Raw genomic sequence first — 26,194 nt, 5'->3', positions numbered from 1 at the left:
CCAAGCAAAGGGGGAGGGAAGGTAAAACTATAAATAGAATGCAATTGCTAGGTGCCAACACCAAAAAGGAAGAAGTGGGTTTATTCATTGATTTTTTGAAAAAGAAACCCAAGCCTAATCACATAGTTTCAGCTTGACTTGTATTAAGGTGAAAAACACGTCTAGATGCAAATATTTACAAATGGTTACTTAGCTGCATATTATTTAAAAATAAACGAGCAATATGAGGCAGTAAAGATGTGGATCAAATGGTAGAGCACACACTTTGAATGGGAAAAATTAATTAAGAGCATAGGGCTCTAAATTCAAGCCCCAGTACTGCACACACAGACACACAGAGACACAGACACAGACACACACACACACACACACACACACACACACACACACACGTGAGAATAAGATACACTGTTATAGTTAACCTGAAAGCTAAATGCAAATTCCTTTTTTGTGTACATTATGTAATTTATCTAGTTTTGAAAAAATAATCAATTGACTATAGAAACTATACAGTTGTATGCCTCATTAGTGCCTAATTCTAGCCCACTATGTAGATGTAGATGCACTTGTAAAAACTTTGGTGACTTTCACAGTTCCATAGGGATTAAATGGAGGGCCCAGGGTTCACTTTGATCTGTCTATCAACCCTATACTCCTCACTCTGGGCCATGTAGCCTCTGGACAGCCCATAATGCCTCCAAGAAGTGGCAGCTGGCTGAGGCTCAGGAATGCTGGATAGTGAAGAATTCTGTGTAACATACCTTGCTCCATCTTCTCTAAAACTTTATCATAAAACCTCTTTACTCTTTAGCAGAAATAGAGTAAGGGGGAAATCCAAGGTGATAGAATTCCTGCTCTCCAAAGCTGGGAGAAGCAGATCTCCTAAAAGCTACCAATCCTGTGAATAATTATCCGTACAGAAATCCAATGGCTAAAGCCAAATCTTCCACATAATTTGCTTTATGCATCAGTTTGTGCTGATGTTAAGCTAGCATTATCCAATGCCTAAACAAGCAAGAGGTTTGACTCATGTTCTCTCTCATGTCTGTCAAAGAAAATGTTAACCTGCACAGTTAAGCAGTGCATGCTTCTCATCCTTTCTTCACAATTCTTCATAGTCTCCCCAGAAGTGGCATTTCGCCTATGATTATGCCTTCAAAGCAGTAGGCTGCTTTTTAATAACTTTTTAATAACTCTGCCCAAGAGCAAATATTTTAAATATATATTTGTATTGTCTTGTAGTCCTTTCATAGAAACAGCCAGTGAAATACTTTCTTGTCATTCTTAGAATATGTGAGATGCCTTACCAAAGGCATACATACTGAATCAAAAATTTTTTCATATATTTTTATTGTAATTAATGGAAGGGTTACATTATATTCACCAGATAGAAGGTGCATGATACCCTTTCTCATGTCTTGGTCCCCATTTCCCTCCCCCTACCCCACCTCTCATCTTGTTTTCCCCCCTTCCCTATCTAACTTCAAATAACCAAATACGCATATATACAATATATCAGATAACCAGGTGAAATACTGTAACAATATGAGATAACCAAGGGACAGCAAAAGAGATGAGCGATAACATAGTACATTAAGGACAACAATCACTCGTTATATGGCTTTTGTTTCTATATCCTGGAGGTCCTTTCACTTAGCCTCATTCTATATGCCTTATGTATCTAGGTTTTGTTCTATTGTAAATCTCTGCTAGGAGAGCCCAAGGTTTCTACTGTGAATCATAAATTTAACTTCCAGAAAGATGGAAAGAAAATCAAGCATGTATTCACTCGCTCACTGGTAACCTCTCCCTTGGTAACCTTGCCTTGTGACTTTAAATATAACTTCTACAAAGTACTAATGAACACTGTAATTACATAAGCTTTAATAACAGTGAGTTGTGATTTCTGTTTATAAGTACCCAACTTATGATAGAAAGGTTGAATTAGGGAGCAAGGAGCGTGAGAATAGGATAACTATTTGTAAGATAAAATATAATAGATATTACCTGATGAATGTAACTGTAATCCCTCTGTATATCACCTCAATAATAAAATAAAAATACAACAGAGATGTATAAAGGAAATGGACTATGACCAAGTTGGTGAAAGTCAACACAGAAAATGGTCTCATTTTGTTTCAGAACATTTTATTTCTGGGACATCTCTAAACATAAGAGTACACAATGCATTTTAACAGCAATAATTATTTCTGAATAACATCATTTCTTCTCAGATTAAAAACTGAATTTGCAAACGAATTCAATTCTAGAAGGAAGCCATGTAAAGCTACATAAGAACTTTACATTGAAGAAAATTGAAACCTTAGTAAAATCTGAATAGCTTTACAGAAAAATACTTTTCTATCACGAGAAGTGGTATTTTTACTGAGAAAAGCAATTTGTCATTCTAGATTTTGTTTCCATGTACTAAAAGAGGATCTTACCCCCAAAGTGCTTGCCCACGCACATTGGTTCCACTTTGGGTCCTTGAAAGCTCAGCAATGATTTCATCAGAATAACATTCTTCCCTTCCTCCCTCTTAGACTGCAACTTACCTCTCTGAGGCCAAGGACTACATCACCTCGGGATACATGGCATCCAATGTGGAATTAGCTCACACAATGTATTTGTTGCTCGGCCCTAATGGTTCATACCTATAACCGTAGCTACTCAGGAGGCTGAGATCTGAGGATTGAGGTTCGAAGCCAGCCCAGGCAGGAAAGTCCATGAGATTCTTATTTCTAATTAACCACCTCAAAACTGGAAGTGATGCAGAGGTTCAAAATGGTAAAGAGCTAATCTTGGGCAAAAGAGCTCCGAGAGCGCTCAGGCCCTGGGTTCAAACCCCAAGACCAAAATACACACACACACACACACACACACACACACACGCACACACACACAATGTGAAGGTACATTGTTATCAGTTTTTAACTCCTTCAAGCCTTTTCTTATGGCTGTGATAAAAGCAAACTACATTGATAGATTTATACCCTAAGATAGCAACAACAAGAAGAAGGATATGAAAACATAAACAATTTCCAATTGGATTTTCACCCAAAGAATTCAGAATGCTTCCTAGTGGATATGATATGTATGCATCCTGCAGGGAGAAAAGAGAGGATACCTTTTACATTATTTTCTAATGTGTTTGAAGTCCTTTCAAAGAGACTATGTTTTATTGCTAACTTGAGGACTAACCCTTTTACGTGTTTTAACCCTTCTGGTTTCCTAGTGGTTAACTAGAGATAAGCCCTCATGGGGTCTTTCCTGCCTGGGCTAATTTTGAACTGTGATCTTCAAATCTCATACTCCTGAGTATCTAGCATTACAACTGTGAGCTACCAGCACCTAGTTCATAATGCTTTGGGTGTTTTGTTTTGTTTTGTTTTGTGCCAGTCCTGGGGCTGGAACTCAGGCCTGAGCACTGTCCTAAGCTTTCTCAAGGCTAGGGCTTTACCACTTGAACCACAGCACCACTTCTGGCTTTTTCTATATATGTGGTACCAAGGACTCAAACCTGGGTTTTTGTGCATGCTAGGCAAGCACCCTACCACTAGGCCAAACTCCCAACCTCATAATGCTTCTTAAATTACCTCTAATGTTTTAGATTCTATTGGAAAGAATTATCAGTATCTCTGTCTTAGGTACTAATAATCGAACCTATGTATGTTTTAAGTCTCTAAGAGGTTTTTTTCCCTCAAAATTAATATCCAGAAGCCAGGAAACCTGCAACAATCTATTTATTGGAAATGAATTTGACATGACATTAATCAGATACAGATGCAAAATATATGGAGTATAATTAATGTAACATGTTTAAGAGTCACAAATGAAACAGAAAAATTGACTTTCAAGAGAAAAGAAGACTGAGTCACCTTTATCTCTGAACACCATGATACAATTTATCATAAGGTTGATCCTAAACATCCAGAACAAAGTTTAAACTGAATATCAGAAAGAAAAAGTCTCCTTCCCCAACTTAAAAACCAGCTAACACTTGTGTACCACATCAATGAGGCAATTTCCATAACTCTATGATAAGAAGATAGCATTTGTCTTATTGATAGGGAATTTAAGAACCTTCCATCAAGATCTTTTTGTACTCATAGTCTGGCTTGTTGAAAGAAAACCTCTTTGTCCAACTACTTAAAGACAATAATAATTTTTTAGTCTACCTTCCTACAAATAGGAACATTTTCAGGAAATCCAAGCAGCAAATACTTTGGTGGTCCAACTAAATGGAATATTTAGAACCACCATCTCGTAGGACCTAGAAGTTGCACTAACTTTACTTGCTAATCAGACTTGATTGCTGTTTGAGAAATCACACAGCATGCTGATCTACAGGAAGAATGGCTAGCTTCACACTGAATAACAGGGTAGATGGGGTTTCCATTTTCACCAAGGGTTTCTGAAATCCTCAGAGCTCCATAATTACCCTCCATGATACATTTCAGCTTATGGCAAACAAACTCTCTTGGAACAAGACTACTCTAAAGAATCCATCTGTGAAGCCACAAGTCCTGCAAACATAAAGAGAAAAATAAAGCAGTAATGATAAATACAAGTTGGAAAAGCAAAAAGTCTACATCCAGTTTCAGAAGCACTATCACAAAATCATCTCAGCTAGGATAAACTCCATGTGTACTTGGAAAATTAACTTTTCTTGTACATAGACAACACGCATCATTGTCCACCAATAAGCTATTTGTACACAGAGGCACTTGAAAGACCAAATGTAAAATTTTCATGTTTGGCTGGCCTGGTGCCATCTTTCCCATCCCTTCTTGTGAATTTCCTAAACATTTCACAGTTCTCCTAAATTTCCCCTTGAAAGGGGAAGAGGATGTAGAGTTTGATTCTGTCAACTGTCCAAGTGGGGGAAGGGGGAAACGTGCCTAAATATGGTACTTGTATTTTGCTTATCCAATATTGAAGGTAGAGAGAGAACTGATTTGAGAGCTTTCATGGTAAAGTGCAAGGGAAAATGTCAAATCTATGCCACTTGGCAAAGGTAGCCAAGCACAATTTAAATAAAAATGGAGAAGATGATAGAATTTAGGTCTTAAATTCTATTTCTGATGCCGAATAGTTTCTGCTTAAATGACCAGGATGTTCCAAATTGCTATAAAATTAGCAACATTATCCTTTACCTTGAGCTGGGTAGATTCAGCCACAACATTCTGTTAAGATATCTAGAAGAGGGGCCGGGAGTTTGGCCTAGTGGTAGAGTGCTTGCCTAGCATGCACGAAGACCTGGGTTCGATTCCTCGGTACCATATACATAGCAAAAAGCCAGAAGTGGTGCTCAAGTGATAGAGCCCTAGCCTTGAGAAAATCCAGGTACAGTGCTCAGGCCCTGAGCCCAAGCCCAGGACTGGCAAAAAAAAAAAAAAAAGATATCTAGAACAAGGCCTAACTAGACTCAAAACTCATAGAGACACAACCTTGTTGGCACAAAGCAATCACCTTCCTCAATAATTCAGAGGAATATGACTAACAACCAGCCATTTACCTCAATAGACAATGTCAGTAGAATTTAAGACAGGATACACATAAAGTTACATGAGTGTTTCCACCTTTCACCCTTGAGTGAAACATGCTATTCTTTGGAGGAAAAAAATACATTCATTTTTTTCAAGTATATTTCAATATATAGAGATGTTATCTAGCTTCGTTTCACTACAAAGGCAAACAAAAAAACATAATTTTTTTCATGTGTCCATGGGGAACTCCACTTCAACTTCCCTTTGGTGTAAGTTTCATGAAGTTTCTGGTGGAAATAAAAAATTGTTGTAAATATATGTCTACTCATTATATTTGAAAGCATGAACTCTTTATGTCCATTTTACACCTATATACACAGACGGCAATAAGGAGAAAAAAAAATCAGTCTGGATTGTATATACAATGGCTTAGAATTGGCACCCTCTGCTCACCAGGGGCTCAGCACCAGTGCAAGGTTGGCTCCTCCAGCTTCAGGTCTGGTGTGAGCCAGCTGCACACAAGTTCTTCCTCAACCGGATGCAAAGGAGGACTTTGTGCTGAGGCTGTGGGTTGTGAATTATGGCTTGTTTCCTGCCTTGGCTTTGTTATTAGGGTTGCAGTTTAAGTCTCTCAATAGCAACTCGCAGTTGGCAAGAATGTCTGCTGGCACCAATTTTCGGATTTGTTCCACTGTCTTTTGATAAGCCATTTTTTCTTGTTCCAGTGTTCGGATTAAAGTCTTCATTTTGGTTTCTCTGGTCAAAAGATTTTCCAGGTTTGATTCCAAGGCCTGGATTTTAGCATGAGCCATCTATATGGGAAAAGAAACAAAAACAAAAACAAAAGAACTCCAAATCAAATATTTTAATAAGCCAGGTGCCAGTGGCTTAAATACTCAAGAGAATGAGATCTGAGAATCATGGTTAAAAGCCAGCCTGGGCAGGAAAGTCCATGAGATACTTTTCTTCTTTGTTTTTTTGTTTTTGGGGGTCTTTTTGCCAGTCCTGGTATTTGAACTCAGGACCTGGGAACTGTCCTTCAGCTTTCTCAAGGCCAGCACTCTACCACAGCACAAGTTCTGGCTTTTCTGTGTATGTGGTACCTAGTAATCAAACCCAAAGCTTCATGAATGATAGGCAAGTATTCTATGACTAGGCCACCCCACAGGCCCAAGAAAAAAAATTTTTAAAGAACAATTTTGATCTTTATTATATCTTCAGCCAGACCTCAAATACATGATTAACCGATTAAAACAAATTACTTAATTATTATCAAGTAATAACTAATCATCGATTATTAATATTTTATTATTCAGTATTATTCTTTGAAACAGTATTATAAAAACCTACATGAAATAAAGATGTTTAAATTGCTCAAAAATATAACTACTGGGTTCTAGGGTTGTAGCTCTGTGGTTCTGGCTTTATCTAGTGCACACAAAATAATGGAATTTGTGCATCAAAAAAAGTTTAATTTAATTTAAAATATATGTGTGTTTCTAGGCACCCATGATTCATCCTAGCTACTCAAGAGGTTGAGATCTGAGGATCTCAGTTTGAAGTCACCTTGGGCCAACAAATCTAAGACACGCTTATATTCAAACTGACCAGCAAAAAACTAGAAGTAGAGGCATGATCAAATGGTACAGCACCAGCGATGAGTGAAAAAAAGCTAAGTATGAGTTCTAAGTTCAAGCCCTAGTACTAGCATGCACATACATATAGTCACACACATTCACACGCATGTACATATGCATGTAGTACACACACACATACACACACACAACCATGTAAGTTTTCATGCCCATCCTGTGAACTGGGACTATAGGCATTCACTAACACACCCATCTCTGTACCTGTAACTTTTCCAGAAGGTCCATGTTCTGTCTCTTCAGGTAGTTGTTGGCCCTTTCCAGCTTCTCCAGAGATTCATTATCCTCACAAGCAAAGGACGATTCTTGTAGCTCATCCTGCAGCACGTGATACTCTACCTCATAGGCATGCAACTGTTTGGAGATATCCATCTCAAACACCTGCATGGAAACACCATCGGTGAGGCCAATCTCTTGTACACTAAACACGAAACAATCCGTGTGCCACTGGTGGACTTCGGGTTTATTTCAAACCACTTATTTATCATGTACAACAAGAAAACAAAATTGCCCTGACCATCAATGCAAGAACAAATTAGATACAGGTTAGACTATCTGCCTAAGAACTCCCAGAATATTGCTACACAACCTCAACATTCTTGTAATGAAAATAAGTCATGAGAATTAATTGATGCCCAAAATTTTTGTATCCAAAATCTCCTGAAATGAAGTATAATGAATAGACAATATTATTTAGACAATTGTTATCTATAGTAGAAAGTAGAGAGTAGCAAACAAAATTGTGTAGCACTTTGGAGCCGGGCACAGATGGCTCATACCTGTATTCCTAGCTACTTAGGAGGCTGAGATCTGAGGATCACAGTTCGAAGACAGCATGGGCAGGAAAGTCTGTGAGATACTAATCTCTAATTGACCACTAAAAAACCTGAAGTGTGGGGGGAAACCCTCAAAAACCTGATGTGGCTCAAGTAGAGCTCTAGCCTTGAACACAAAGAAGCCAAAGAGAACACCCAGGTCCTGAGTTCAAGCTCCAAAACCAAAAACAATGACAACAAAAGCATTCTGAACTTTATTTGTTCAGAAGAAGACATAAATGCATTATGCCATTTGCTATGTTGTGTAAGTACCTGAGAATCATTTATACAGTCTACCACCCAGGCTGTACAACTCTCAGGCTGTACAACCGGTTCAGGGCTGTAGCTTTAATGAGGATAGTTGCCACCCTCCTAGACTTTTAACCAAAAGGAAGGCTGTTCAAGGCCAAAGGTCAGATAGGCCCTTCCTTTTAGCCCAAACTTACTGCTCAGGAGATAAGGCACCATTCAAAGAATGGTGGAAACTGATGATGGAGGAAAACACACACACACGCCCAGTCACACACACATACACACACACACACACACACACACACACACACACTCACACACACACTCACACACGCCTCTGACTTGTCCTGGTCAAATTAGTAGATCTATCACAGAATAGCAAATCAGATACACTAAATATTAGAATTTTAATAATGGGAACATTTCTGCAGTAACTTGTCATCTACCAAGCATCACTTTTTCCTTTCCTAGTAGGCAGGAATACAAGGAACTATTACATGTCCTTGAAAACAGACACTGTGGCTATTTGTTGCCATGGAAAAATGTTCAGAAAACGATACTTATTTCAATTTAAGATTAAGTTGTACAGTAGCACACATAGCATGATCTCACTTAAATGAAACTGCACCTATTTATACAGGAATATGAGCAAAAAGTTATGTGTAATGGAAATTTTCAAAGGTTATCATCTATAAATGCTGTATTCCATTTGTTCCCTCAACAAGTGAGGGGAGGGTAGAAAGGCCTCCCTCTGGTTCTAATGCCTGGAGCTCCTCTCGACATGACTACAATGCGTCCCTCCTTTAAATTATCAAGGGGGGACCCTGTCCTTATTTAGGCTTTACAAAACTTGGATCCATGTGTACCATTTTGGAGCTGAGAAAACAGATTCAGACGAATATCGTGATGTATCACGTGAAATAACTAATAAAACAGCCATTGACAGCTGGGTGTGGTGACTCACGCCTATAATCCTAGCTGCTCAGGAGGCTGAGATCTGAGGATCAAGGTTCAAAGCCAGCCCGGGCACAAAAGGACCTCAGACTCTTACCTCTAACAGGAAGTGGGGCTTGGCTCAAGGGTAGAGCTCAGGGACAGTGCCCAAGCCAAGTTCAGGTTCAAGGCCCATGACCTACCCCCCTCCCCCCCAAAAAGCCATTAATAAGAAAAAATGATTTCTTGATAAGAAAAGTCATATAAGACATAAACCAGAGGCCAGGAGTTTGGCCTAGTGGTAGAGTGCTTGCCTAGCATGCACGAAGACCCGGGTTTGATTCTTCGGTACCACATACATAGAAAAAAGCTGGAAGTGATGCCGTGGCTCAAGTGATAGAGCTCCAGCCTTGAGAAAGTCCAAGGACAGGGCTCAGGCCCTGAGCTCAAGCCCAGGACTGGCAAAAAAATAAAAAAGAAATAAGTAACATTCCTTGTCTAAGGATGTGGTTCATTGGTGGAGCACTGCCTATTCTATTCTCAGCACTGAAGAAAACAAACATAAAAAATAAAAGTAATCTTGAAAACAATAAGATCTGTTGAGCAAAACTATATTTTTGGTATTCAAGCTTTTAAAATATAGTCAATAGAAAATGGCTATATAACCTTATGATCATTTAAATCTTACCTGGGTAATAATTTTTTCCATTTCAGAGGTGTTCATATCAGGAAGCGTGCTTTTGAGAAACTCAACTATATTTTCAAAATTTTCACATTCCATTATAAGTGTCTCTTGGTTGCTCAGTAAGCTGAGTGCAACCTTAAATATAACTTCAGTTCCCTGGAGAAAAATCATATCTAAAAGAAAAGATATAATTTGCATAACCCAAAATTAGATATGCATGTGTGTAAATATAACTGCATTTCTTTTGGACAATTAATTTATTATAATAAATAATTTTAAAGCTATGTATCATTACAAAGATATTTTTTGCTAAAAGTGTGTGTCTTATGACTATAGCAGAACCAAAAATATTTTTCTAATTAAAACTGGTCAAACTATCTCCTTTAAAGAAAAATTAATATAAAGCTGGTAGCCAGGTGTGGTGGCTCATGCCTGTAATCCTAGCTACTCAGGTGGCTGAGATTTGAGGATCAAGGTTCAAAGCCAGCCCAGGCACAAAAGGACCTGAGACTCTTATCTCCAGTTAACCACTAGAAAAAGTGGAGCTTGGTTCAAGAGTAGGGTGGTAGCCCTGAGCTGAAGAGCTCAGGGACAATGCCCAGGCCAGTTCAAGCCCCATGACCCATAAAAATAAATAAATAAATAAATAAATAAATAAATAAATAAATAAATAAATAAATAAATAAATAGAATTGGTGCCTGTAGTTCATGTCTCTAATCCTTGTTATTCAGGAATCTTATATCTGAGAATCACGACTCAAAGCCAGCCAGAAAAGAAAATTCCAAGTGACTCTATATTTCCAATTAACTAGCAAAAAAGCTGACATGAAGGAATGGCTTAAGTGGTATAACACAATCCGTGAACAGAAAAAGCTGAGTTCAAGGCCCTGAGTTCAAGCCCCAGTAGACCCCTCATACAAACATTAATATGACTGAAACATATAAGTACTTGTATGTCCCTTACTTGTTAAAAAAACAAAATCTCAGATAAGATTAAGGGACTTGGGGCTGGGAGTTTGGCCTAGTGGTAGAGCACTCACCTAGCATGCAAAAAGCCCTGGGTTCAAATCCCCAGTGCCACATACACAAAGATGGAAGTGGGTGCTGTGGTTAACTGGCAGGATGCTAGCCTTGAGCAAAAAGTGTTCAAGGACAGTGCTCAGGCCCTGAGTTCAAGCTCCAGGACTGGTCAAAAAAAAAAAAAAGATTAAGAGGCTAAAAGACAAACTGTATGTATATGCTTATATACTATTTGTATTTTAATAGAAAAATTTGATAGGGACTAGGTAAATCCTCAAATAAATATTCAATTGCTATTCAGATTTTCCTGGATAAATGAACACTAAAAACAATTAGAATTATTTAAACTCTTACAACACAAAATCAAGGGGCCATTTAATATGTAATGAAATCTATATCAAGCAGCAAATTAAAAAAAAAAAACTTAAGGGCTGGGAGTTTGGCCTAGTAGTAGAATGCTTGCCTAGCATGTGCAAAGACCTGGGTTCGATTCCTCGGTATCACATACATAGAAAGAAGCCAGAAGTGGTGCTGTGGCTCAAGGGGTAGAGCTCTAGCCTTGAGAAAGTCCAAGGACAGGGATCAGGCCCTGAACTCAAGCCCAAGACTTCCCCCCCCCCAAAAAAAAACTGAAAAGAAAAACAAAAATAACCTAAATCAGATGAGAAAAAGTACTACTCTAACCCTAACGTACACCACACAGATGGGCAGAATATGAAAGTGCAGGTGGTCTCTGAGGATCAGGAAGTGTGAAACACCATTATATTGAACCTCTAATAGATAGCTGTGCTTATTGTTTGACTGATTGACTATTTATTTTAATGATAGAGACTTGATGTGTACCCCAGGCTAGGCTCAAACTCTTGATCCTCCTGCTTCAGTTTCCTGAGTGCTTGGATTTCAGGTGTGGGTCAACATAATAGCTTTATTATTTTTTTACTTTTTACTTTTCTAATTAAATAGCTGTGAATAGGTTGAAGGGCTCCCCAAGAGAGTACAAACCGTGTCACACTGTTTTTTCCTAGTGCTGAACACCATGACTAGAACTACACAGATGAGATCACAACATGCTCAGCGATGCTTACTGATTGTCTTTCTGCCAGCTGATACATGTCAGAGATATATGACCGTACCATCCACTGACACAAATCACTTCTATCATGAAGTACCATTAAGGTGACCTGTTAACCAAAAACAACAAGGAAATACCAGCCACTAGAAATAACATTAAAAACTAAGTACTCCCAGCTGGGCACCAATGTCACATGACTGTAATCTTAACTACTCAGGAAGCTAAGAATTGAGGATCCAAGTTCAAAGCTAGCCTGGGCAGGAAAACCCATGAGACCCTTATCTTTCAATTAGCCACCAGCAAGCCAGAAATGACGCTATGGCTCCACATGATAGAGCCTTCATTGAAAAAGCTCAGTGACAGCACCCAGGCTCTGAGTTCATGCCCCATGACCAGCAAAAATAAATAAGAACTTCCAGTGGCATAGTCAGAGAACATGATTCTCTGTGTTTTAAATCCAAGTTGGAAGACAATGGACAAGGAAAGACACACACACACACACATACATACACACCCCAAAGAGAAAACCCTGCAAAAGTATACAAGCATGACCCTAGTGTAGACTTTTCTTAAAATGTATAATAAGCTTTTTTAAACCTTAATGAAATTAATATCTCCAATACTGCTCAAACACAGGAGCACAATTCTTTTCCATTCAATTTTATCTTGACTTAAGAATAATAGCATTTCTTAAATTCCACCAGCTATCTGATATTCTGGAAAAGGCATGACAAAACAACGAGGGTACCATAAGGCTAGACACACATCCTTAGATTAAGCAACACAATGTTCCACTTGAACCTAGCCATTTCTTACCAAAAATTCGGGCTACAAAGCCCAGTGGAAACTGAGAGGCAAAGAGTGTGAGGAACCAGGGGGCGGCGTAAAGACTGGGGCTGATCTCATGTTCCTCCAGATGACTGTAGAGGTCCCGGTGATAGTCATGAAGGAGCCGGGACAGCTGGTACATTTGAATCTGAAGTTCAGTGGCAGGTAGGTGGGGGGAGAGGAAATACTATGGATTAGCTTGAGAGCACATAAAATGTACTAGAGTTGAATTCTGATATTCTACCATTTAGTAGCGATTCCCATACACTAAGTAAATAAGAAAAGTACTATAGTGTAGCCAGGCACTTCCAGGATGGAGAATGGGGGCCATGATTTGTGGCATTCGCCTCGGGTGTCTCTACTCACTTGGAGTGACAGCATGTCGGGCCGGTACTGCTTGCGGAAGCCCAGGTCGTACATGAGGAATTTCAGCATTTCAAAGGCTTGTTCCTCGCTCATGTGCAGAAGCAGGACTCCGGCCACGAAGCTGATCCCCTGACAGTAGCCCACCTCCTTGTCCAGCAAAGAATAGGCTTTCAGGAGGTTGAAGAGAGACAGCTGCCCTGCGCCCAGCTGCACTGAAAAGTAGGGGTGAGTAGGGAATGTCCTCCCTGAAGGGGAAGAAAAAAGGATGTGCTATAGAGCTCACAGTGAAGATGCGACTCAGTAAGCTCAGGAAAACCAGTCTTCACCCTCCACTCATGCGTGGTGCTTCAAGTATTCACATAAAAGTGTCTGTCCCCCTTATCCGCCTCCCTTCTCCCTCGGTGTCTCATTTTGTGCCCACGGTGCATCTTGAACTCATGGCCTCAAGTTCTCGGTTGACCTTTCTGCACAAGTCAAGCACTATATATGGCTCGAGCCGCAGCTCCATTTCCAGGTTAACTGGAGAAAAGGGTCTCATAGCCAGGCACTGTGGCTCACGTCTGTAATCCTAGCTACTTAGGAGGCTGAGATCTGAGGATCGTGGTTCAAAGCCAGCCCAGGCACTAAAGACAGTGAGACTCTTATCTCCAATCAACCACTTAGAAAATCAGAAGTGGAACTTTGGCTCAAGGGGTAGGGCAGTAGCCTTGAGCTGAAGAGCTCTGGATAGTGTCTAGGCCCAGAATCCAAGCACCATGTCCGACCAAAAAAAGAAAAAGAAAGAAAGAAAAGGGTGTTTCTACTTAGACTGGCTTTGAACCATGCACACCTGATCGCAGCCTCCTGAGTAGTTAGAATTATAGGCATGAGCCAACAATGACTTCCAGCTCTCTCCTCTCCTTCCCTCCCTCCTTCTCCTTCTCTCTCTTGCTCTTTTTCTCTCTCTCCCTAAGTGTGTCTTCCTGTAGCTCTGTCTCTGTCTGTCACACACACACACACACACACACACACACACACACACAAATCCCAAGTACTGACTGCCAAACTACCTTTATCTTCCCCATATGAAATAAAAGCCAACATTTAATGCTAAGCAGTACTTCTTTCTAGCAAAAGAATAAAACATAATTAAAAATCACACATAAATGTTATATCCAGCAGAGATTGCATGAGAATAGAATACATTTATTCTGACTGCATCCTGTAAGAGATATGAAATTATTTCTTAGGAAATCTCCAAGGATCATAAGCAGATTACTTCTAGCCTCTTTCTTCCTTTCTTTCTTTTGGCAACAAGACTCTAGAAGGATATGTTTTATTTTGATTTTGCTTTATACGTAGACTATCATTTAGGAAATATTTGCTTCTTAAGTCCATGCATTTGCCCAAAGGGAAAAAAAGAAATAAAGATCAAGCTAACTTGAAATAAATTCCCTTCTATAGATGTACCTTTAGATATAAATTATCATCTAGCAAATAAACTCCCTGAACAGCTAGGACTTGGAACTGAACCAGACTTGGAACTGAGCCAGACATTTCTCCCTGTCCCCCATGCACGCACACGCACGTGTGTATACACACACACACACACACACACACACATACACACACACACACACACACACACACACACACATCAATGTTGGATATATAAATTTGAGGTTTTCTTTGGGCCACAGAAGTAAAGTCAATTTTAGCTTCCCTCTGAAATAATTCAGTGTGTCCAAATTTTCAAGAATGTCAGATTTCAAAATCTCTTCTACCACAGAGGTTTAAAAATGATTAGTAGAAAGATTAATTCTGCAGTATAAGGAGAAGAAAGGAGAAAAGAATAGAAGCACACAGAAACACAGTGGAATCAAATAAGCAAGTTTTCAAATTACCATCTTCCTTTCTTCCTTAATAGTTTTGCTAAAATCAGCTGTAAATACACTGTCTATCCAAGAGGATCATCCCAGCTTTGTTGTTAAGATGACCCTTCAACTGTAAATCTCTGATAGGAGAGCCCAAGGTTTCTACTGAGGATGACAAATGAGGGAAACCTATGTTCCTTTGAGTCTGGCTTCCTTCACTTAATATGATTGTTTCTAAGTCTTTCCATTTCCTTACAAATGAGGCGATGTCGTTCTTTCTGACAGCAGCATAGAATTCCATTGTGTATAAATACCACATCTTGTTGATCCACTCATCTGGGTTGGTTCCATATCTTTTCTATGGTAAATAGTGCTGCAATGAATATCGTTGTGCTAGTGAATTGCAGAGATTTACAGTAGAATAAAACCTAGATACATAAGGCCATATAGTATGATGCTAAATGAAAGGACCTCCAGGATGTAGAAACAAAAGCCATATAATGAGTGATTGTTGTCCTTAATGTACTGTGTTATCTCTCATCTCTTTTGCTGTCCCTTGGTTATCTCATATTGTTACAGTATTTCACCTTGTTATCTGATATATTGGATATAGGTGTATTTGGTTATTTGAAATCGGATAGGGAAGGGGGGAAAACAAGATGGGGGGGGGAGAGGGAAATGGGGACCAAGACATGAGAAAGGGTATCAATGTTTGTGAAGTAATGCACCCTCTATCTGGTGAATATAATGTAACCCTTCTATTAATTACAATAAAAAAAATGGGAAAAAAAGATGACCCTTCAAACAAACACCCATGCTCAGTTCTTACTTTAAGTGAATAAAATGTAGATAATACATTTATAAAGAAAGAGCTTTAAATAAAATTCATGTCATCTTTGCTTATGTGAAACGCAGCACTGAAAATGCCTTTTAGAGATTCTGTTATGGGAACTGTTCCCGCATCCTGAGAACTGAATCCCATACCAGGAAGGTGACAAATCCGCATACCTCCTGAAGTGGCTTTCATAGCATCAACACTTGCCATATTGCCTTTTTTCCCTTGGGTCTGGAAGACTGCCCTTTCTGCCTTCACCTAGGGAGTAGGAAGAGCCCATTTGTCTCACTGCAGGTTTACCTGCTAAAATCCATTCTTTGTGAGACCCTAGACAGGTAACTCTTCTTTGAACTCACGATCCTCTTGCTTCGGTCTCCCAAGTGCTGGAATTATAGACATGCATGACCATACCTAACTCATTTTCTCTCTCTCTGACTCTCTTTGTATCCATTTGTGTGTGTGTGTGTGTGTGCGTGTGTGTGTGTGTGCGTAGTTGTGACCATATATCCTGTTACTCTTTCTTTTAAGAGTGCCATCTAAAGGCTTTTTTTCAGCAATGTGATTAGGATTTTTCTTTTTTTGTAAGAAACTGGGACTCAAACTCGGAACTGACACTTTTGCTCATTAGCTGGTGGTGCTCTACCCCCTGAGCCACACCTCAACCCCATCGAAACTCTTAATATGCTGTTGTGTCCTATATTGGTACCCATTTGACCTGCTTCCAAATCAGCATTGATTATAATATTGTGTATCTACATAAAATACAGTGTATCTACACAAAATACAGTGACTGAGATCACTCCACAAAACAGATACACCTTACCCCAGAAAAGAAAGTCTGAAACTCTGCAGATGTCCAGAGATCTTCACCAACACTGACCAACACACAAAACCCAGGCAACCCATTGACTTTTGTAAGGGACAATCATTGTGACTTACCCAGATCCACGAGGATGGCATGCTGCTGGGCAGTGAGCTGCTTGAGGAGTTCTTTGTAGGAGGTGTCAGGGGGCTGGTGTTTATTGGGAAGCCTGTGTCTCAGGCGGTATTGCAAAGCTAGGAACTGCCAAATTTCTCCTCGTCGACTTTTAGGGACCCCTACAAGAAATACAAAATGCAGGACCTGGGACTGTGGAAGGGAGTGGCTCAACCAGGTGATACATTAAGTTACTGTTCGCATCACCTCCCATCACACAGCACAGCTGACTGACTGCACATGGTAACAAGTTGAATCCTAAAGGAGCTGCCATCTTGCCAGCTAGAGCCTACACAAACAGTAATACCCACCCATCCTGACTGAGTTCCTTGAGTGCACAGCCATTCAAAACCCAACCCTATGGCTGGGAATATGGCTTAGTGGTAGAGTGCATGCATGAGGCCCTGGGTTTGATTTCAAAGTGTCTAAGTATCAGTCATCCACTAGTAACTCGGGAGAAGAGGATTAAATGGCATTCTTATGTGATCATAAAATGATGGGCCAGAAATCTAGCTTTGAAGAACAGAAATCTCCAGGTTGTAAGTATGGATGACAGTCACCTTGGGAAGATGAGTATGTCACCATCCTACATGATATGATCTCACATTTTGCATAGGTGCATGCCTGGACCATGATCCTCCTATTTTTCACTTCTTTTCATTACTGGGGTAACAGATGATCACCATCATGCCCAGCTCTGTCACTGAGGTTGTGCTGGCATCAGGAAGCTCCTGATCTCAACCTCACATTCACTGAGAAGGTAGATGGATACCAGTGGACACGGCCACTGGCTGAGAAGGAGTCTTCTGTGTATGACTTGACTGGCCTTCACCTTTCCCCATCTTAGCCTCCCAAATATCTAGGATCACAAGCGTGAGCCACTAGGACCTGTCTCATCACAGGCTTTTAAAACCAGGTGAACAAAGGAGGTGGTAACACTGTACAAAAAGGAATGTACTCTTTACCTGACTTACATTAGCTCTAACCCTTTTGTACATCACCTTTATAATAACAATAAGAATTTTTTTTTGAAAAACCACAAAACTGATTATCTAATTTCTTCAGGTACTACAAAAATATTTGTTTTCTATACCCGGATTACACATGCCATGAGATTTTCACTTGAATATATTCAATCTGGGTAACAGAAATTGCATGTAAAATATTCACATATTCATTTTCAATTTCAACTTAAGAATTAAATCAACTATTTGTACCCAGGCACATTCTGCTTTCTCAGTAAACAACAGAGGAGCTGAAAGCAGGCTGAGGTAAGGAGCAGAATGTATAGAAGAAGGGTCTACTTCCATCCTCAGGTCAGCATCTCCAGTATTTACATTTCCCTATTAATCACATCACCAACAGGCAGAAATAAGTTATTTTCATCTCTTTAGAAGAATACCACAAAGACAAAATGGTATCTAAGCTTTGTTTCACAAACCTCTAAGGTTTCTCTGTTTAAAAAGATTACTGGTGGCTCATCTTGTAGTTCTTGGTACTTAGGAAGCTAGGATATAAGGATCATGGTTTGAAGCTAGCCTGGGCATAAAAGTCCATGAAATGTATTGCCAATTAACTGGAGATATGGCTCAAAAGTGATAGAGTGCCTACCTTGAGTGAAAAAAGACAAGTGAAAGCATTAGTTCAAGCCCCCATACCAGCACAATAAATAAATACATCAATTACTGAAATTATCATAAATACCTTCTTTAAGAGAAGTATGGACATCTTCCATATCACATCTGATTTTAGCTCTACAGTTTAGCAGCTTCTTATCCCAGGTTATTAAAACTTCTTTCTGACACACACCAACTTCCTCATAGTCTAACTTAATTTTTCTGGACTGGAGTTCATCTCTTCTTGCTGAAAAAAATAAAAAAATTAAAAATATTTATTAAAACCAACATGTCTGTAAAAAAATAGCATTGCAAACTATTCCTAATTACTTTTTTAGGAATCAACCACTAATATGTATTTGTTTAAAGGCAGCTTGTAAACATTTTGTATTCTATTTTATTGTTGGGGTAACGTGTACAGAGGTTACAGTTACATTCTTCAGGTAGTGGGTACATTACTTCTTGGACATTGATACCCCTTCTCATGTTTTTGTTCCACTTTCCCTCCTCCCACCCCCTCCCAATCATCTTGCAAACATTTTATATGAGGACATACAAGCAACAAATTTCTAAGGAACTTTTAATCTATCTTTTACATATAGCAATTCCCATAAGCATAAAAACCAAACCATGCTGGCTATGTTATACATTTCAAATTTTGGACAAATATGATAACCACAGAAAGAAGAGAGAGGGGAGAGAGGGAGAAATGGGAACATTCTGGTATGGGGCTTGAACTCAAGGCTTCATATTCCTGCTCAGCTTTTTCACTCACGGGTGGCACTGTACCTCTTGAGCCACGTCTCCACTTCTGGCTTTTCTGCTGGTTAACTGGTAACAAGACCCTCTCAGATTTATCTGTCCAAGTAGGCTTAGAATTGTGATCCTCAGACCTTAGCCCCCCAAGAAGCTAGGATTTCAGGTGTGAGCAATCGGCACCTGACTGGGCATGAATATTTCATAGATTACTTGAGAAGATAGTGCCTCATGACCCCCTTAATTTGAAAAATATTTGGCTACAAGACTCTTATAACATTTACATATTTATTTTTACAACTATCTCCACACTTCCCTTTATACTCATGTATATGTTTCTGTGTTCCTTTCTATTAAATTTTGAAGAGGAGCAGGGAGTTTGCTGTGATTGACCCCAGGACCAGTGCATGGTTGATCGTGGAGTTGCACTCACCCCCAGCCCTCACGGTTAATAGTTCTTGGGTTTTTTTTTTTAATGTACTTCTATGACCCAGCCATACCACTCCTAGGAATGCACCTAGAGCAGCACAAGCCAGGACACCATAAAGACACTTGCACATCCATGTTCACTGCTGCACTATTCACAATAGCCAAAGTATGGAAACAGCCCAGGTACCCTACACTAGATGAGTCGATACAAAATGATGTGGTACCCATATACACAGGGAAGTTTACACAGCCATTAGAAAGAACAATATTATATCATCTTGGATAGATCTAGAACAAATAATGCTAAGTGAGGTAAGCCATGCTCAGAGAGACAAACAGTACATGTTTTCCCTCATATTTGGAAGCTAGATCTAAAATACACTGGGATATGATACATCATTCAGGATTCTAGACATTCACACACCGGGAAACCAAAGGACAATAGTCATAGGAGAGGAACACAAAGGCACAATGCCTATGTGCCTCTGGTCATACCAAATAATATTTATTGAAATGAATATCAGGAAATGGAAATAAAAGGTTCTGGGGAGGGGTTGTTTCTTTTTTGTTTTTTTACTCTTTTTGTTCACTTTTCTTTTTGTCTTATTTGTTGATCTGTCTTTGGGAGGGTGGGGAAGGGACACAGAAATAAAAGGACAAAGGGTAATCAAACAAAGCAATGGTACTCACTAGAAATGATGTACAAAATGAATTATACAACTTGTGGTTGGACACTGGAGGGAAAAATTGGGAGAGAGCAAGGGAAGGGATGACACTGTCCAAAAAGAAATGTGCTCATTATCTGACTTATAGAACTGTTACCTGTCTGTAAATCACAAGAAGGAGGAAAAAGAGGAGGAGGAAGAGGAGGGGGAAGGGGAGGGGGGGAGGAGGAGGAGGAAATACCCCCAAAAATCTCACTTTAACTAATACCATTCCACTTTTTTTTTCTGCCTTCAACCTTTCATTGGACCATTCCACTTTTTAAATAATACAGGACTTTGTCTCCCATTCACAGATCTGCACATAGGCCCAGAGTTCACTTAAAGAAACGATCACAAAAGCAGCCCCTGTTTTGCCTTGTCTCGACTAGAATAGCTAGTAGAAAAGTAGAGGAGGAAGTGGAACACATTATATGCATTCCCTCCATATTTCCAAGGATCCTGGAATGACCTGTATTGTCATTCAGGCTTCAGAGCGCCGCCCCCCTGGCCTCCTTACCTTCTGCAACACAAATCTTTGTCATGCACCCAAAGTCCTCGACAGCACAGAAGCAACAGCAAAACAAATGTTAGCTTTAATTGCTATGCTTAGAACCACAGCCAAAGACCCGAAGATCTTAAAACACATTGTTTTCTACACAGAGTTGTAAAAGTTCCCAAAGTCTAGCCATACCCCCAAAAGATGGGTTCCTCTCCAATATTCCCTCTGGTGAACACTAGATGTCTCTCTAACACAGTTTGGCTTTGATTCACAGTATGAATGTTTCTTTATGATAACCAAATGGTTTTTGTTTTGATTTGCTTTTGTTTTGTTGGTTTGTTGTTATTTTTCCAGTTCCAGAGTGTCCCAGAGCTATTATTTTTTGCTCAAGGCTAGAGTTCTAGCACTTGAGCCACAGCTCCACTTCTGGCTTTAAGTAGCTTACTGGAGGTAAGATTCTCAGGAACATTCTTGCCCAGCCTGGCTTAAAACTGTCATCCTCAAGATCTCAACCTCCTGAATAGCTAGAGATTACAGGCACGAGCCACTAGCCCCAGGCTCAAGTGTTCTTTTTGAGTGGGTTTGTTCAAGATAATAATAAATACAAGGCTACATAGAGCTTTGCTAATGTTTTGCTTCACAGAAAATAAAGCATATTTCCATTCTTTTTCTTCAACCTTCACTAGTTCTAGTACGTTCAAATGCCCTAATGATACAATAGTAACAAAGATAATGTCATCCCACAGGGAGGATGAAATAGGATGAAGACTAATGATGAAATTAAAACAATGAAAAAACCTGTTGAAATGGTTTGGTGAAAGGGGGAAGAGAAAAGGGGAGAGATCAAGTGGGTAAGATTAACTGAAAAGTATATTTTCAATATGTGGAAATGTAACAATGAAATCCTCTCATCCCCTCTGAATAACTGATGAATATTAATTTAAATAAATAAAATATTCTATTTGCACTAACTACTAACTGAAATATAATTTCATGCTTTAAATTTTTTGAGAAATGGTAACCATTGCTTTCAACCTCTTTTCCTGTTTATGAACTGGTTCAAGATGTAACTAGCTGCTTCAAAATATTAATTCAGGAAGTGAAGCTGTGGCTCAAGTGGTAATGCTATGACAATAACAAATGAATTTTTGTTCTCCAAGGCTATTTAACTTTTTATGTACTTTTAATGTACTTTTCATTCTTCTAAGACAGTAGCAGTTAAAAAGAAAACTGTGTCCTTGCAAACTAAGTAAACATTGTTAAAAATAAAAACGGAATCAAATAATAGTTATAGTAACAATAATGAGGAAAATGAGCTTAGAAATGTGAATACTTTCATTTTAAAGGGCTTCTTGGAAGACAGCACAATAAAATCTAGATTCTTCACTTGCCAGGAATCTTAAGAAGGGTCCAATTATTCTAAATAACTCAAGTGGCTCATATCTGTTATCCTAACTATACAAGAAGCTGAAATCTTAGAATCATGTTTGAAGCCGTTCCAGACAAGAATGTGAAAACCATGTCTCCAATTAACTACCAAAAAGCTGGAAGTGGAGCTGTGGCTCAAGTGGTAGCACAATCAGCCTAGCGCAAAATTGCTGAGAGACAGTGCCCACACCCAAAGTTCAAGATCTAGAACCAGCAGCAACAACAACAAAATCCAAGTCCCTTGTAAATTAAGCAATTTTCCCAAGAAAATAACATTGATAGACAGATAGATAAGAGTTTTTTGTAATGTGTTTGTGTGTGTGTGTGTGTGTGTATGTGTGTGTACATACTCACACCAATATTGGAAACTGAACTCAAGGTGTTGGTGCAGTTTAGCTGCTTTTTCACTCAAGGCAGGTTGCTCTCTCACCCTACTTCCAGCTTTTTACTGGTTAGCTATAAATAAGAGCCTCTCTGACTTTGTGTGGTTCTATTAGAACTGATTGAGGAAAATTTATATAATCCTTTCAAAATGCTGAAAAACATATTCTAAAAAACTACTATTCATGGGGCCGGGAGTTTGGCCTAGTGGTTAAAGTGCTTGCCTAGCATGCATGAAGACCCGGGTTCGATTCCTCGGTACCACATATAGAAAAAAAAAGCCGAAGTGGTGCTGAGGCTCAAGTGGTAGAGCTCTAGCCTTGAGAAAGTCCAAGGACAGTGCTCAGGCCCTGAGCTCAAGCCCCGGACTGGCAAAAAAAAAAAAAAAAAAAAAAACTACTATTCATAAACTTAGCAGTAATCAAGTACCATCAAAAGCACAACAGATTATATAAATTAATTATAAATGTAATGATGTCAAGGTTTTCAAAGAGACAATTTATGAAGAATGAACAGAAATAAGAACTTAATAATTATAAGTAAACAGTTGAACTAGATATAATACAACTTTCTTTGAAAGGCATATTTCATTTGTAATAAATATTACTAAACTGAAAGTTAAAAATCACATTCACAAAGAAGAAACTTTGTCTCATTCCAGTGGCTCACACTTCTAATCCTAGCTACGTAAGAGGCTGAGATCTGAGGATCATGGTTCAAAACCAGCCTGGGCAGAAAAATCTCTAAGACTCATCTCCAATTGACCCCTAAAAAGCCAGAAGTAGAGCTGTGGTTCAAGTCATAGAGAATTAGCCTTGGGCAAAAAAGCTAAGGGGCAGAGCACAGGCACTGAGTTCAAGTCTTAGAACTGGTACTAAAAGAAGCAGAGACAGGATATTTTATATTTAAATTGTCTTCTTCAGCAATGCACACTGACATTAAGTTTTCAATCACAGTGGTCCCATTATCTTCATTCTTCATGACCCAAATAAATACCCCCATAGGCTTCAGATGTTGTAATTCTATTAAACAAAAAGGCAAATCCTTACATCTTTCTCGTGTCATAGAAACAAATAATAACTCACAAAATAGGAGTGTAGGACTGATTAGAATGGACAGCTAGTCTAATTCAAGTACACACAGCCCAAGCCTTCAACCCTGCATGACTGCTAACCTTCCAGTTTCTGGTTTTCCTTCTCCATTCGAAGCAACAAAATTTGCTGGTGTATGGCTTTCTTCCACAAGCTCTTCAATTCTTTTGATTTCTTTTTCTCTTCAACCTTTTCTGGGTCATCCTCACCCGACAGGAATATAACAAGAGGTTCTTCCTCCATGGTGGGAGTGAGTGGAGACAGGGGCAGTAGCTCATTCTTGTCCAGTCCATCTGCAGAGAAGAAAATCGTCAGAGGCATGCCTTAGTCCCCAGTCAGACGACAAGAATCTTCTCCAGAATGGACACTCCCTCCAGCTAAGCTTCTACACATAAAGGTGTCTCTAGTATGGAGTTGCTTCTGGAACTAGTCCCTTAGAGAAGTTCAGTGCACTGAATTCCCCTTCCAGATCTCCCTCTTGCAGAGAAACCAATGCATAGGTTGATTCCCCACTTCCTCTTTCTACCCAGATCTGCTTGGCGTGAGCTGGCTTTTCCCCAACGTCCCACACTTCTGCAACACATCTATGTATATGCTCCACTACCACCAGAATACTGTGGGCAGGGTCCAGTGACCTTCTAAGCCCACACGGACGTGAGTTCCTCAGGAGACCACAGCTGAACCATGCCGGGCCTTTCCTGGCTGGGTCACATCGTTCTGCCTTGAATAGTCAGTCCCCTTAAATCATATCCGGGAGCTCATTCTCTCACATTCCCTTATGCCAGTTACTTTCCTATTAACAACCATGATCAGAACTCTTAAAATAGTTCAATGATTGTTAAAACCCCAGAGAACAAAGTACAGACTACTGGGAAATCGTATGTAAATCCCTGCCATTATACTAAGACCTCAAGTCCCCTTTAGCCTCCAGTCTCAACCTCCCATCCTATGTACAATCTTTCACGTTCAGTTTCTCACAATCTTCGGACCTGCCAAACTCTCACAAGTCTAGAACTTCCCTGAGACAAGCCTGTCCTGGAGATGAGGATAACCCTGTTTCTGTGAGACAGAGTTGATTTGAATTAGTAATATCAGCTTCTTTCTTCTTTTTTGTTTTGTAATTCATGAGCCTCTGCTCTTTTAGTGTTTCAACATCTGTGCACATATGCATAAGTGCATGTGTATGCATGCACACACACGTGTGTGTGTGTGTGTGTGTGTGTGTAATGATTTTATGGTTCCACTTCTACCTTCTTGAAAACTGTATAACACCTAGTTTTTGGCTTTCTTGGTTTCAGATATGATTTCCTGGTTATGAATTGTCCTAAATGCCACACAACTGTAATTTGTACAGAATACAGCATTCATCACATTTACTCTACCTTCTAGAAACACATGAATTATTTCAATGGCCTTTTTCTTTGCAGTACTGGGGATTGAACCCAGGACCTGACCTCATGTACTTTAGCCAAGTGATCCACTACTCAGCTATATCCCCGGTCCAAATGTCTTCTAATCTGCCTGCCTACCTGCCTTCCCTCTTCTTTCCTCCCTTTCTTCTTCAAAACTATGGTCTTAGTCTATAATATATGATCATAACTAAGTGAGATTTATTAGAATATCTTTTGGCTGAGAACATAATTTTTATGAATCATTCATATCTGTTAAAAAGGGATGAGTTCTCTCTAAGAGGCAAAGCTATGTATAAATATTAATTCATGTATTCAATTGTGCTATTCAAATATTAAATCTATTTAGCTTTCCTTTGTTTAATTTTCAGAGACTATGTTAAAGTCTCCAATGTGCGTTGTTTATTTATTTCTCTTCCAAATCCTTTTCAGTATCATTTTTTAGCTCCCATGACTGTATTATAAAACTTGTTCTCATAATAATTACACCATTGGTTTACTCTAGTAAGTCTAACATTCAGAGAAAACTAGATGCCTTTTTTTTAATTGTTTGATATTTGCCTAGTGTAATATAAAGTCTGTGCTTTCTTTTCATTGATATTTGCCTTATGTAATATATTCATTTCTTCATTGTTCAATATCTCTGTCTCCTTACTGTGTATGGGAATCATGTAAAAGACTGTTCTGTCTTGCTTTCCCAATAATTTAAAAAAAAATGGTTTCTTGTTCAGTTCTTCCATAGTTTCCATTCATTGTGGAGTAAGCCAAACAGGTTTTAGAAACCTACTTATAGATTTATCCATCCAACAAGCAGGTACTAAATATCTAACATATCTTAATGATGCCTGAAAAATAAACCACTACATCAATATAGAAAGTTATCTCTCAACTGTGATTCTCTCTCTCTCTCTCTCTCTCTCTCTCTCTCTCTCTCTCTCTCTCTCTCTCTCTCTCTTGTCTCTTTCACACACACACACACACACACACACACACACACGCTTGCTGGCTCATTGCTGGGCACTATTCTTTAGCTTTTTCACTCAAGGCTGATGCTTCACCACTTGGCAATCCTCCGATCTCAGCCTCCTGAGAGGCATGACCTACC

The 26,194-nt window shown here is 39.3% G+C and overlaps 1 protein-coding gene across 1 annotated transcript in view; it reads right to left on the bottom strand.

Moving 5' to 3' along the window:
- Positions 1-5,369: 5,369 nt before the first annotated feature.
- Tbc1d4 (TBC1 domain family member 4) overlaps positions 5,370-26,194 on the bottom strand; it is a 64,298-nt gene continuing 43,473 nt past the window's right edge. Inside the window, exons 11-18 of the mRNA XM_090342034.1 lie at positions 23,764-23,973; positions 18,481-18,639; positions 16,740-16,898; positions 13,113-13,357; positions 12,735-12,894; positions 9,830-9,999; positions 7,346-7,522; positions 5,370-6,301 (exon numbers count right to left, since the gene is read on the bottom strand). Of these exons, the coding sequence (XP_090198160.1) occupies positions 6,068-6,301; positions 7,346-7,522; positions 9,830-9,999; positions 12,735-12,894; positions 13,113-13,357; positions 16,740-16,898; positions 18,481-18,639; positions 23,764-23,973 (1,514 nt within the window). The 3' untranslated portion in view covers positions 5,370-6,067. The remainder of the gene's footprint in view (positions 6,302-7,345; positions 7,523-9,829; positions 10,000-12,734; positions 12,895-13,112; positions 13,358-16,739; positions 16,899-18,480; positions 18,640-23,763; positions 23,974-26,194) is intronic.

Source organism: Megascapheus bottae, chromosome 11, assembly GCF_031878675.1.
Source record: "Megascapheus bottae isolate mThoBot1 chromosome 11, mThoBot2.hap1, whole genome shotgun sequence".
Classification (NCBI taxonomy): domain Eukaryota; kingdom Metazoa; phylum Chordata; class Mammalia; order Rodentia; family Geomyidae; genus Megascapheus; species Megascapheus bottae.
This window is presented reverse-complemented; position numbering and strand designations above follow the sequence as displayed.